The sequence below is a fragment of the Ostrinia nubilalis genome, chromosome 14 (genome assembly GCF_963855985.1).
Source record: "Ostrinia nubilalis chromosome 14, ilOstNubi1.1, whole genome shotgun sequence".
Taxonomy (NCBI): Eukaryota; Metazoa; Arthropoda; class Insecta; order Lepidoptera; family Crambidae; genus Ostrinia; species Ostrinia nubilalis.
The window spans coordinates 14,760,644-14,775,502 of record NC_087101.1 but is presented as its reverse complement, the minus strand read 5'-3'; the positions used below and the strand labels follow the sequence as shown (position 1 = coordinate 14,775,502).

General features: G+C 42.5%; 1 protein-coding gene across 1 annotated transcript in view; it reads right to left on the bottom strand.

The window, feature by feature from the left end:
* Window positions 1–261: 261 nt before the first annotated feature.
* Window positions 262–14,859, bottom strand: part of LOC135078361 (apoptosis-stimulating of p53 protein 2) — a 449,764-nt gene continuing 435,166 nt past the window's right edge. The window contains exons 9-19 of the mRNA XM_063972958.1: window positions 7,911–8,110; window positions 6,852–7,005; window positions 5,567–6,418; window positions 5,126–5,461; window positions 3,737–4,375; window positions 3,422–3,504; window positions 2,937–3,052; window positions 2,269–2,370; window positions 1,161–1,363; window positions 468–629; window positions 262–297 (exon numbers count right to left, since the gene is read on the bottom strand). Coding sequence (XP_063829028.1) covers window positions 262–297; window positions 468–629; window positions 1,161–1,363; window positions 2,269–2,370; window positions 2,937–3,052; window positions 3,422–3,504; window positions 3,737–4,375; window positions 5,126–5,461; window positions 5,567–6,418; window positions 6,852–7,005; window positions 7,911–8,110 — 2,883 coding nt within the window. The remainder of the gene's footprint in view (window positions 298–467; window positions 630–1,160; window positions 1,364–2,268; window positions 2,371–2,936; window positions 3,053–3,421; window positions 3,505–3,736; window positions 4,376–5,125; window positions 5,462–5,566; window positions 6,419–6,851; window positions 7,006–7,910; window positions 8,111–14,859) is intronic.

The following is a 14,859-nucleotide window of genomic DNA, read 5'->3' as shown; positions in this document are numbered from 1 at the left end:
GAACAAGAGGTGGGAATAGTCTCTTACCCTGGTCCCTGAGTAAGTTTCTGATCTCGCGCGCGGCGTCTTCGCGACGCCACCATCAAAGGTTACTGAAACATTGCTAGCTTAAATCTTTGCTAGCTTGAACCTTTGTTACCTTTGGGGAAGGGAGCTCATCTGGTGTGTTCGGAACGAGAATAGGGAATAGTCTCGTTTTGAAGTACCACGTACCCCGAGCAAGTTTCTAGGAACGTAGCTCTCGCACGCGGTCCCGTCGCGTCACCACCATAGGTTACTTGAGACTTTTTCTGGCACCTGGGGGAAGGGACGTGTTGGGAACGAGAGTTTAGACCAGTTTCTTACCCCGAGCAAGTTTCTAGGCACGTAGCAATCGCGCGCGTCGTCGCCTTCCGCCACCTTCGAACCTTTGTTTATGGGGAAGTGGTGTGGTGGGAATAGTCCCGTTTGTCACTACTAGTACTTACCCCGAGCAAGTTTCTGGGCACGTATCCTTCACGCGCGTTATCATCGCGGCACCACCACCACTCGCGCTCGGCGTCGTCGCCCTTCCTTAGCACGTGCAGGCGCGCGCCGCCCGCGAACGACAGCTCGTCTGCGCGCGCCTTGTACTTACCCGTGTTTGGTGACTATGGGAGGGGTGTGGTGGGAACTAGACGTAGGAATAGTCCCTTACCCTGAGTAAGTTTCTGCCCTTTTCTTGGCATATGTGGGGAAGGGGGCTGTTGGGAACAAGAGGTGGAAAAAGTATTTTACCTCGAGCAAGTTTCTACCCTCGGCGTCTTCGGGACGCCACCATCATAGGTTACTTAAATCTTTGCTAGCTTGAACCTTTGTTACCTTTGATCTAGGGAGCTCATCTGGTGTGTTCGAAACAAGAATAGGGAATAGCTCGCTCGATTGGCACGTAGCTCTCGCGCGCGGTCTCGTCGCGTCACCACCCTAGGTAACTTGAGCCTTTCTTTGTCACCTGTAGGGAAGGGGTATGTAATACGGGAACAAGAGACGGGAGCATTATCTTACCCCGAGCAAGTTTCTGGGCACGTAGCCCTCGCGCCCCGGGTCGTCGCGTCACCACCCTAGGTTACATGAGCCTTTCTTTGGCACCTGTAGGGAAGGGGTATGTAATACGGGAACAAGAGACGGGAGAATTATCTTACCCCGAGCAAGTTTCTGGGCACGTATCCTTCACGCGCGTTATCATCGCGGCACCACCACCACTCGCGCTCGGCGTCGTCGCCCTTCCTTAGCACGTGCAGGCGCGCGCCGCCCGCGAACGACAGCTCGTCTGCGCGCGCGCCTTGGTACGAGAACACCGCGTATACTAGGCCGTTGTTCATGATGCCGAGCTTCTCTTGGACGCCTGCAATTTCAAATTGATATTATTGACAATTTAAATTTATAAGCGCCATCTAGTACCAAATTGAAGTAAATTCAAATTAAAAATTTTATTGCGTACTAAGTGACAATTATTGTAATGGTGGAAATTACATACACATGGGCTTAAGACTTAGTGACCTAGGAGGTATTGCAACAGAGTAGGTGGCTATACATACCTATACATTATACATAATATGAGATTTAACATTATGCGAAATGCGATGCATTAAGCGATGCAAAAAAATAACAAAACAAGCAGATTACAAATTAAAGTAGGTATCTAGACATTTTCGGTGGTCAGTTGTTAGATATTCGTTAATTGAGTAGAAACATTTAGGTATTAAATATTGTCTCAGAGCTTTAAAAAAGCGTTTAATGTTAATGTTAGGTTCGGTTTTTATGTGTTCAGGAAGTTTGTTGTACAGTTTCTTGCTAAGCTTGTGCTATGGGTGGGACTGAGATATAAACATAATTTCTCTTTCAAATCACAATTTTAAAGCTTTGCTCTTTTCTATGTAGCGATTTCCACTCAGCCAGCACCTTCAACTCCTTGTCTTCTTGGCCTATCTATTCCGCCTCTACCTTCCTAGGGTAGGTTATGCCTTGATCACACGTATCGAGCAAACAGACGAGACGTGCTCTCGGCCGAGTACTCGGTGTGTATGAACATTACGCAGAGTGCTCGGCCGAGCGCTTGTGTATGTGACTCGCTCTCCCAACTGCTTCGACCGAGTAAACATTTTACTGTCTCGCCCGTTTACTCGGTACGTGTGATCAAGGCTATAGCGACCTCTGGCATAGTAGGCAATTCGCAAAACCAACCAGTAACAACATTGGGGTATTTGTTTGAGCTCAGCGGCATATGTATAAAGATTGCATCTGACTTACTGTATAGATATTCGGAGCAACCGTCGAAACCTTCCTCGTCCTCTTCGCACTTCTCCGCCGCCGTCTCATGGTCAGACAGCGTCGTAGCGAATATACACGCACCTGAAAATACAAATAGGGTTGTTTTTGTAGTCCCTTATAAAAAATCTAGAAAACGCAACCCTGGGGTCAAGTGGCAGGTAGTAGGTTGCCAACCCTATCGTGGCAAAAGAAAAGGATCTATGCGATGGAAAGAGCGGTGGATTCTTACCGCCTTATTACAAAAAGTTTTAGACCAAATGACGTGTGCAAACGTTAACTATCCTGTTCAAAGAACTTCACAGGTTCAACATAATGGCACAGAATAATAATAAGTACTACCAGGCCTGTTCATCTCCGCGAGTTTACATCGAAAACAAAACACGCACGATGGCCCACCTACAGGATACTATTCGATAAGGCCTCACATACGATTACGATTTCTTTATTTTCTTCCATCATACACAAGAATACGCGTGCGTGAGTCAATGTTCGCTCGTATGTGAGGCCTTGTCGAATAGTATCCTGTAGGTGGGCCATCGTGCGTGTTTTGTTTTCGATGTAAACTCGCGGAGATGAACAGGCCTGATAATGGTATAAATAGATCTCGTTTTTAGCCTCACGGGTATTTTAAATCTCGTATTGCTTACCATTATCGACGAGGAAGCGCACCATCGGCAGGTTATTGCAGGAAGCGGCGCAGTGCAGCGGCGTCCACCCGTCTGAGTCCTGCGCGTTCACGTCGCAGCCCAGCTCTACCAGGAACCTAGAAATAAGACCGAGGAAATGTTATTAGAAAAGAGTAAAAGAAATGACCCTTCAAAATTACACAAATTGCTTGAATCTTGCACCTACATCTACACCCAAAAGCTGGACGAACAGGATTCGACATCCTCGCGAGCCCTTTCGCTCGGTGTGGACGCTGCCATCGATGGTTTTAGTGAGTACATTGACGACTAATAAAGTGGGTCATTACAACATTATTTACCGTAGTCGCCACAGCAGTGTGTACGCGACACGCGTAAAATAAGGGTACCTAAATGATGTTAATGTGATAAAGAGTGACTGTTCAGCTCATATGAAATGGATTTTATCAAATTTATGTAACAGCACTTAGCTATAGTATAGTACTTACTTTACGATCTCAAAATGCCCAGCGCAGATGGCATTGTGTAAAGCTGTGATTCCTTCGTCGTTCGCTGCACTTGCGTTCTGCACCTGAAATTCGTACAAAAAACTATCAAATCCCTGCTTTTTTAGAAGCGAATAAACTGAGAGAGAGAACAGACTGGGATATTTTCTCCAGGACTTCGTCTGCATCGAATCTTTTACATGTGTGCAACCATGTAGAGATCTAATGTGCCCCAAAGCGTAAAAGGCTTAAGAATAGACAGACTGAAGCGGCTGTCTAAGAATTATTTGGCCAGTGAACGTCCGAAGTCTACACTACCTGCGTCGCCGTTTTCTTGACCAGCTCCAATTCTCCCTCCAGACTTGCATCCAGTAGCAATGCAAGGGGGTCGAAGCTCACTCGCCTCGTGAGCGGCGCCTTACCGCCCTGCTTTAGGTTGCCCTTCTTTGACCGCCTCAAAACATTCTCAGAGCCCTGAGAATCCTGACCGTTCAAATCCACCGAGCTGATCTGCTCCGCTATATCCACAACGTTGTCTTTGCTATCTTCTTTCTCACTCGCTATTGATATGTTATTATTCAACGCCCGATCCACTTCGTCCTTCTTCGTCTTATCTTTTAGGCCGTTCTGCGTTTCCCCCGAATCTAACGTTAGGTGGTCCATTTCTGGGAATAAGAATGCCGGTGGCATTTCTATGCGTCGGTTGATGCTGACGCTTATCCCGTTTTTGGCGGAGTTCAGGTTTCGCAGCTTAGGTTGCTCGCTAAGAGGGGGTTTTCGGATGGTGAGAGGACGAGCTTTGATGATCATCTCGTTGCTGCTGCTGCCGTTGCTAGATTCCTTCTGGTTCTGCTGAGGCTCCTCGCTCGATGAGTCGGGGATGGGTATGGTGGGTAGAGTCGAATCCGTGTTTTGGTTGAAACCCGCGTCGTTGTTTGCTGACTGCCGCGGAGGTGTCTGGAAAAAGACACAAAGTAACGTTGTTAATCATTTTAATCTTTCAAACTTTTTATCGTTCTCGGAGAAATACAAAAATGTGTTGACTAGGGATCATGACTGTGATAGGTCTGAAGTAAGGGTTTCAAACATTATGAAGGTGTGATAAGTTGTGTGAATTTGTATAATTACTAACGAAATGGCAAAGAAGGCAATCTATCACCCGTATTCACAAACATTATTGTGAGGTCTCACAGTGCGCGTGAACGCACAGGGTGACACACGAACCAATCACAGAGCTTTATTCAACGCCATGCGTTCGATTTACTGCTTCACTTAAGCAAGCATCGTTTATGAATACTACTAATATTGGAACGCTGCCACGAAATTCCGATCGACCAGCAGATCAAGCGCCGCAAGTGGAACTGGATTGGCCACACTCTCCGAAGGGACCCCGATCACATCCCTAAGCAGGTTCTGGATTGGAATCCCCAAGGAAAACGCAAACGTGGTCGACCCAGGCAAACTTGGCGGCGCACTGTAGCGGACGAGGCGAAGAAGATCGGCAAGACCTGGAGCGAGATCAAGCGAGAAGCTCAAGACCGAACGAGATGGAGGACTGTTGTGGACGCCCTCTGCCCCATCTAGGGGACATAGGACCATAAGTCAAGTAAGTCAAGTTTATGAATACGGGCGTTAGTCTAATAAGTATTTACATTAATGTCCAAATCCGTTGGCGGTAGTTTTGAAGCCAAATCTCCGGAATCTCACCTTAATGGTAGGCTTAGGAGGTAAGGCCGGCTTGGGCGACTTGTCGGTGCTGGTGTCGGGCGTGGCCAGCGGCGTGCTGGCGCCCTGCGGCGGCGACAGCAGCAGGCTCGCCGACGCGTTGGAGCCGAAGCCCGCGCTCGCCGACAGCCCCGACGCAGTGTTCCTAAGCATCTGGGGTTGGGAAGGCGCCGCGTTACTAGCTACATGACTCGTGACGCTTTGGGTCTGAACGGTCTGTGGCTGGACCGGTTGGATCTTTGTGGAGGATGTCTGGTAAATGGGTGACGGTTTCCCGGAGACCTGAACCGATGTGGGTGCTACACTCGATACGGGTTTCTGGAATGAATGATGATGTTTATGTACAGATGGTGAGCGGGTTAGCTATTGTGATACAAGCACGGTTTAGTGAGTGATTGTGATGGGTTATAAGCTGGAACTCACCCCGAATCCTATTGAACTGCTCGCCGTTGTAGTGTTCGTCCCCAAACTCGGTGAGCTGCCCTTCAAATTACCCTGTTGACTCTTCCCCGCGCTGCTCTTCGAGTCGTCGTTACTCTGACTATTGTTTTGACTTAATCTAGAATTCTGTGGATATGCATGGTTCTCTTTGCCCTCTTGGTTACATCTACTTGACGAGTCAGATTTCTGTAACTGATATGTATGTTCCTGTTGATATGTCTCCATCTGACTCAGAGGCGTCGCTAGACTTTTGTTTACGACAGTCAATGGCGTCGAATGTACAGTCATATGATTTACATTGATGTTCGCTGCGTTTTGATTTTTGTCTTGTACTTCGTTGCTTTTACCGTTGACTTCGGGTTTTTGTTTGCCATTGGTGCTCTGTGGGAATTTCGTGTTGTATGGCAACGTTTGATATTTGGGATCGGATTTGCTAGCTGCGAATTCAGGCAAGAACTCTTGTTCGTTTATCTTGAGTTCTTTCGAGGGTTGGTTGCTGTTCGAACTCGTTGTACTATTCGGACTGTATTGCGGTTGTTTTGAGTAGTCTTGATATTTGTTGAGGTGATCAAACATGCCTTTTTGATCGTAAGCGTTTGTGATGCCCTGTTGGACGTGGTTATAGTTTATGTTCTCGTGTTTTGGTGGATACTGGCCCTGGTACTGGCTGTTGTCTGGAGGCATGTGTGGGTAACCGCCATTGTAGAGCGGGTTCATCATCTGTTTTTGCTGCAGATAATGCGCTTCTTGCTGCGTCATATGAGCTTGCATGTTTTCGGTTTGCGTGTGTTGTTTCAATGGCACGTTGTTTTGTATTACATTTTGCTTCATAGCCTGGAAAGAGAAATGCTCAATTTTAATTTATTTATTTAGACAAGTCAGTAATTACATGAAAGTCAAGATAATGTTGTTAGTAGAAAAATGTAAACAAGACATAGCTACCAACAAAAAAGAAACAAGTTGATTGTTACGTATCTGAACACAATGAAAACGATTGTAGCAAAAAGTTAAACTTGCAATTGTCGTTGATTGCAAAATGCAATTTAAATGCCAATGTCTGACTTTTGATGGAGACAACGTAATTGCGTGAATGAAGAGTTAGAAAATTATTGTTCTTTCAATGATCTCATACAAATTCTTTCCTCGTTTGGATATTTATGGTTTTATTGATCAAAGTTTTCTCCTACAAAGGCGGCACTAGGCCAATTTGGGTCATACAAATTTGACTTTTAACCCGATAAAGATAAATCCTAGTTTTGTTTCTCACCTGGAAATGATTGTTGTGGCTAACGCTCTGCGCGTGCGGTACATGGTTGTAGGGCTCCACGGCGGCCACGTTACCGCGAGCGTGCTGGTTCCTCGGTTGCTGACCGCCGGCTGAATATGTGGGCAGCTGCTGCATCGGCGTGGGGTTGGTGGTTCTGAAATGGGAATTTAAGTGTCTGTCATATGGATGGAGATGGGTTATCAAGATTATCAGTTAAGGGATAGTCAGTCCTGAATATGTAAAAACACAGTAATAGGGAGGAGAATAGATTCTTTAGCTCTAGCGGGGGAGTCAGGTATATGCCCTGCATTTCCTAGCAGATAAATATATTTACGATAGTAACCACTTCTCACCTCTGTAGCACAGTCGCTACCAGCTGTCTTTTCAGTGCTCGCTTCTTCAGTATTCGCGCCTGCAGCTTGGGGACGCGACGGTTTATCCTTTCCACCGTCTAGTCTCGATAAGCGACTGCTATGGATTCTGTCTCCTTACCTTTGCTGCTGTTGCTGCGGGTGCCTATGCACCGCACGTCGCCATCTGTCTGTTCAGCGCTCGCTTCCTCAGTAGCCGCGCCTGCAGCTCGGAGACGCGGCGATCCATCCTTTCTATCTAGATAGACCTCTGTTCTGGCTGTTGATGCTGCTGTAGATGCCTATGTGCCGCTGCCAGCTGTCTGTTCAGCGCTCGATTCCTCTGGCTGTTGATGCTGCTGTAGATGCCTATGTGCCGCTGCCAGCTGTCTGTTCAGCGCTCCATTCCTCAGCAGTCGCGCCTGCAGCTCGGAGACGCGGCGCTCTATCCCCTGAATCTCTTAGTCTAGATGAGCTACTGATAGGGTTTCTTTGTTCCTAATACTGCCAGGACTACTGCTAGGGTTTCTTTCTTCTTACCTCTGCTGGGGCTGCTGCGGTTGCTGCTGTGGATGCCTATGTGCTGCTGCCAGCTGTCTGTTCAGCGCTCGCTTCCTTAGCAGTCGTGCCTGCAGCTCGGAGACGCGGCGGTCGATGCTCCGTATCTCCTAGTCTAAATGAACTACTGATTAGGATTCTCTTTCCTTACCTTTGCTGCTGCTGCGGTTGCTGCTGCGGATGCCTATGCGCCGCTGCCAGCTGTCTGTTCAGCGCTCGCTTCCTCAACAATCGCGCCTGCAGTTCAGAAACGCGGCGGTCGATGCTGCGCATCTCCTCCTGCCGCGCTCCCAATGCTGCTCGCTGAGCCGACAGCCTGCCGTTCTGCTGTTCGTTCAGTTTGTTACGATACTGGAAAGAGAGAAAGGGATGGATTAGTAATGTCGTAGATTTAAGCGAGACTTAGTTGCTTTGGTTCGTATCGTGTTCGTGTACCAGAATACTGGCAAACACTGAAAAAGTTCCCACTTCGTTTTCCAGGAAAACGTTGATAATAACGTACTCGGCTGGATTTGTTGCAGGTCTAAGTAAGCTATCCCCGGTACTACTCGACATCCACTGGTTGGGTTTAATTAGAGGCTAAATTGTTTAGCTATACAAAAGTCGCAATATTAGGAAAGAGAAGTGAGATTAATCACGATATAGTTATCTTTCGCTCTGCTTACTTATGCGTAATAAGCACTTAAGGCTTGGTATTTCTGCTAAAGTAGGTATTTCGCGCTGTCAAAATCTGCGCGCGCAATACTTCGCCGAAGACAGCGCGCCAAAGAGCTCTCGCGGCTACACAGTATAGAAATACGCAGTTTGGAAATACGCAGTTGGTTAGGTTAGGTTGACTTCCTTCCGTTCAAGCGTCACACTCACAGCACTTTCTAATACAAATCATATCCAAGTGATACAAATTAAAACAACTTTCAAAATTTTTGGGAATATATTTTAGAATCGAATAAACATAGAATATAACTGCCAAAGTAAACACGGTTCAAAGAGGCGTGGCGTCACCTGACCTTCCGGAAGTTCCGCGCCGGCTAAAAGAATTTCAAGATTACGTCACCCGACCTATCGGTAGATCCTCGGGAGCTTGAGCGATTGGAAAAACATTTTTTATGATCAGTTACTCGTAGTAGCGATTATTTAGAGCTTGGATAATAAATTATAGTTGTTGCAATTCACAAAGCTTTGCATGTGGTTAATTACATTAATCAGTACACGCATCAATTTTGTTCAGTCTTTTTGTTTATTAATAAATAAAAATATCATACTAAAATTGCATACATATTTGTTTGTATTGGTCTGGGTGTTTTCTTTCCATAATTTATGTATAACGTATGTACGGGGCTCTGTATCGAAAATCACTATGAGCAATAAGCATCACACACGGTTACCTGGAGTGCATTACCGCAGCAAAAAGCTTGCCATCTTAAATGAACGATATAATATCGAGGTTTCGTCAGTACAGTTGCGAACTGTATTGTGGTGTTTGTGTAGTGTAGTTGAGTTGAGAGGTCAGATTATTGAAATAATAAAACGAAAATTTTATTTTTTAAATACATTTTAAAAATAATTTACATTACAGATAACAATGAGAGGATGACATTGCAAGGTGGTGCCAGTCCAGTCTTAAATCCGTTGATATATGCTGCATCTGCCATGTTTTTGGCTAAAAGATTCTTCTATCTTGCAGTTTAGACTTTTATTACAGACCGCAGACAGTATTTTTGTGAAAATTCTTACGCATGGTGGAGGAAGGGACGCTCTAGACACTCAAGTCTACAAGGAGTCACATCAACTCCAGTTTTAAATCCGTTGACATCTGCTGCATCTGCCATCTTTTTGGTTAGAAGATTCTTCCATCTTGCAGCGTAGACCTTTAGCTACAGACCTTAGACAGTATTTTTGTGAAAATTCTTACGCATGGTGGAGGAAGGGACGCTCTAGAGACTCAAGTCTACAAGGAGTCATATGAACTCCAGTTTTAAATCCGTTGACATCTGCTGCATCTGCCATCTTTTTGGCTAGAAGATTCTTCTATCTTACAGCTTAGACCTTTAGCTACAGACCTTAGACAGTATTTTTTATTATTTATTTGTGTCAGTGTGCTCTTCTAAAGAGTGTAAGACGATTGTATGTAGGTCTTGTAGGTACTATTAAAATGTAATTTTAACTCATTGGTTTTGTCTCATATTTGAGGAATGTACTATGTATCATGAGTAGAGTCTTCGTTTAAAAGGATGCGAACGATTTAAATTTCAATAGGTAGACAAAATTGAATTGAATTTAAGCTTTCTCCAGTAACACTGATATTATTATACTGTGACTCATCAAAGTCATCATTGTCAAAAATATTGACAAATCGCGAACTGTCACGGCCAAAAAACTGACACGCGTCCGTCCTCCGTAAGCGCCACCGCGCGACTGATTGAGATTGTCCAAGCCGTCATGGACGATTTTTTCCACATTTTTTAACATAGTAACTAAATAAGACGCAATATAAAAATTTCATCCGTTAAAAGCCCTCAAGTTATTTCTGAACTTTAGTTTAGTAAAAGATTTAGAATCTCAAATCGCTTATTTTAAAAATAAAACCATAAATAGAAAACGAATAGAGGTAACTTTGGGAATTTATTCTATCGAGTCAACTTCATCAAATCGTGTTTCCATCCGTTAATAGCCCTAGAAAATATCCTCAACTATGCCCAATAAAAATCTTAGCCTTTAATTTTACTGTTTAGTACCTCAAAAATGAAAAATGAAAACCTCATTTTCGCCATTTTCTCTGCTACTCGGCCTTAACACGATGAATCAAATTGAATTGAACACGAATAGCAAACAATAAAAATCTACTAACTTTTCTAGTAAAAACAACTAATATACCACGGCTACTACCTAATAATTTATTTCTCCTAATTTCTCCTGATCCCAGAGATTGGGGTTATAACAAATGGACAATTGAATAAAACTTGATGTTCCCCATTTCAATGTCGATTTAATTCACTCGTCGGTTATTAACACTGGCTTTCACACAATGCTCTTTTGAAAACCTCGCACCCATGAATAAACGTTTATGAGTTCATTCTGGAACGATTAAACGCGCAGTAAGCAGCTGAAAACGGGAATTTATTTCAATTTCAGGCGAATTCTCGAGCGTTCATTACTGATGGTTAACGCGACTATATCATTTAATTGAAAAGCGAAAGCATTCGTTAAAATCCAGAGCAAAAGGTTCTCTATCAAAGTACAGTCACACTCATTGTTTTCAGTTAGGAAGATTTTAAAACTTGAAGAAAATTCCATGGAAAACAAAATTCTCATTACGATTTTATTGTAACCTGTAAATGTAATTAAATTGTATTCATTTCGATAATGAGTAAGTAGGTATAGCACAGAACATCTCATACGTGTGTGACAATAAAATAAAACGTAAAATTAATGCTACACGTGTGGAAAACGAATTTTGCCAACACAAGTCGACATCTAAACAAAGTAACTTTCAAACACCCTGTATTCTGCTTTTGAATACGCGGCAAATGTGTAAAATAACGAGTAACTACGTACATTCATTACGGCTCTTAATGGCTCTACTTTACTGAATTCATTTCACAAAACGCTGGGCAACTTTCAAAGCTTAATATGGCACATACGTAATGAGACTACGCTGCTTACTTGCATTTTCTTCAGTAACTTAACTAGTGCAATTTATTAATATTAATATGCAATGTAGGTAAAGCTGTTCATAATATTCTGTTACCGACTGTTCAATAGTTCGATTTATTCAACTACATCTCAGGTCCGATATTTACTTCTACATATTCGATAACTTGTTCACTTAATGTTTTATTACGAACTAAAGTCGCTGACATAGCCCGACGGATTAGCAAGCTAAAGACTAAGTGGCAATGGGCAGTGCACATAGTTCGCAGAACTGACGGCCGATCGAGCAGCAAGGTTCTGGAGTGGATGCCGCGTACCGGAAAACGCACCGTGGGACGTCCACCCACAAGGTAGACTGACATCATAAAGGTAGCAATCGATCAACATGGAAATCATTGGGGGAGGCCTATGTTCAGCAGTGGACACTGGACGTCCTATGTCTGAAATAATGATGATAATGATTACCTTTCATTAATGACTGCAAACCACCAATCAACTGAGGTATTTTTACGTCAAAGTCAAGCTTTCATATTTTAAGAATATTATGATAAAGAACCGGACCAACAGCGCTAATTTTCTCAGAAACGCCAACCCATTTATCTAGATTAAATTTTGATGGACACTTGATGTCTATAAGGAACTATTCTTATCTACATAACTCTAAAATTCACGAAGTCTTGGATGATTAATTACGAAAACTTTATTGAGATAAAATTCCATACTCTAGGTAGGTATTTCTTACCGTAGCGACGGTTTTGGACATAGTGAAGGTAGTTTCAATGGTCTCACTCGTTGGCGTATCTATTATTCTTTTTCAGGGGGGGCATGGCCCCTGACATCATGCCATGTGATTAGTATGTAGCTCATGAGTTAGTACTATCATTTTCAAATCGGTAGCACCATCTTACCTAAGTCTGTCGCCATAACAACAATGTTAACAGCATTGTTGTGTTCAGGCAGTTAGAGGTAAGATAGCAAGTTCCTCTGTGGTTGAGGATTCCGGGTGAAGCTCGCTTCCACCTTCGGCCTGATCATCACTTACCATCAGGTGAGATACTGGCCAAGAGCTTCCTCGTTGTGAATAAAAAAAAAGCCGAACATCCTGGGGGGCACTAGACCATTCTTGGTACCTACCATATTCTTCGGTATAAACTTAGACAGTGCCACTGTCGTTTCAAATTCGTATTCGTTTCACTACGATCCGAAATTAAGTACTTTTAAAAGTACCTACATGACTTGAGCGAATCGAAAATTAGATGGCAATGATTTATCAAAAATTCCTGATCAAGCAAGTGAGATTTCTTCGTTAATCTCTATTAGTATTTGAGTGATGAGACAAAGATTAAAATGTTTGAAGTTTCAGTGTAATTCTTCCGGAAAATTGGCGGCTTGTTATCAGCGAAAAGCTCCAATTAAAGTTGGTTTAGGAGTTTTTTATTTGTTTTAATTAATTTGCATCCCCTTTTGAAAACCGCTGGTTTTGTAAAGTCTTACAAATCGTACGTTTAGAGATGATAAAGCTGTTTTAAACTTGAATCTTCCATAATGTTTGTAACCAGGTGCTTCCAAATACCTAACGATTTAAATAATCCCTAAACGAAGATTTTTGTAATAATTCGACACGCTTGATGGAATAAAAAGAAAAAAATGTGCCGAAATGAGTGACGTACGGAGTCAACTAGTAATTTCTAAAATAAAGGTTTTCTAGGTCATCATTACAACATAATACCTAGACCTACAGTCCTAACCAGCATAAAGCGGATAAGATTAAAGTGTAAAAGTTTCACAGTAATTCTTCCGGAAAATTGGTGGCTTGTTATCTTTGAACTAGTGATGTTCAAAAGACATAAGTATCGAATATCGAAGTCGGGACTCATTTCATTCCATAAATGTTAAGAAACTAGTATTAAAAAAATGATACGAGCATTTGGAATAAGTTCTCGGAGTCATGGAATTCTATTTATGTGTGCATTTATATGATTTTGTATTGACTTACTCCAGAATTTTTATTCGTTGTAAAGTCACCATACATTACTTCTGCTTAGTCTGTTGCTAAATATTTGGTGTGTTACTTGGAACAGTAGGGGGTTTTACAGTGTCAACTATCGATCAACATGAAATAGAACACATCACTAGCGGCCGCAACTCAGCCATGTTCGTTAGGAGTTTTTTCAAGACTTAAGGGTCTGTTCCACCACCTACTGAAAAACTCCCTGATAGCTTAGGAGGAACTTATCTGTATGATAAACTTGAACTTTGATTTCAAGATCTCCGATAAGGATATAAGATGAAGTGTTCGCTAACCAGCAACAATTTGTTGGATAGCAACTCAAAATAACTATCTGAAACTTTATCAAGAATGTCGAAACTGACCCTTATACCCTTAATAGAGACCGTGTTAACTTTCGATCTGATATCCTTTGGACAAACGACTTACTATTAAAAGTTTTGATTGCTTTATAGATGGATGGAACTTAGACGCGTGTCAAAAACTTCCGCGTCTAGTGTAGTTTAGTAAAGTTCGTAAAGGATAGCTATGGCTTTGATATAATCAAGAGATTATGGGACTTGGTTTCATTCGTATAGTTTCATGATATATTTTTTTTACATTTTTACATTTTATTTATTTACATGTTTATAGTAAATTGTAAGTAAACATCACAAATATTACGGTTAACCCTTTCAAGTAAGCAACTTGTAAATTTGATTGTGTTACGAGTGGGTTCGTCACAATAGTTCAGCGGACAATGGGGATCAAACTCACAGCCAATTAACAGTCGATTTAAGAGTCTAATGGTGAAATTATCGGGCGAAATCCATAATGTTGTAATACGATAATAAAACTCCTATATTTACGATATTGTAAATCCATAGTCAAGTCCGTAAAAGCAGTAAAACTTTTATCGTTTAACCTGTCAAATGCCCACCTACTAGTAACAAAACACAATAGTCCACAATTTTTTGGTGACGCACTAATAGGTATACCAAGAATGGTCACGGGTTATCACGCCCGCACACGCGTTATGATATCAACGAGTCATCTACCCACGTTTCCGGGCGGTTGCGTTTCCACGCCGCCGCGTTTCCATTCGACTCAATGACGATTTGTTTCTTCAAAAATACTGCCATTCGGACTCGGAATAACAGAAGTTTCGTGGAAATTGAATTCTATTGGTCATTTTCAACTTGGTTTAGTTCGGGTTGCGGATCAATTTCCTAAACAAAACCATGTGTGCGGAAGAAAGAAAATTAGTAGCAGATATACTAAAAAAATTGTTAAACACCAACTTCTGAAGTTTTTTTCCTTTCCCTATTTTAACCGCGTTATTAAAAGTCATAGTCAGCTCTATATCAAAATTAATCAAAATTTTATTAGCTATTTAATCATGAAACTTAACTTATAAACAGACGGGCTTATTAATATTATTAGACAAAACAAACAACAAGAA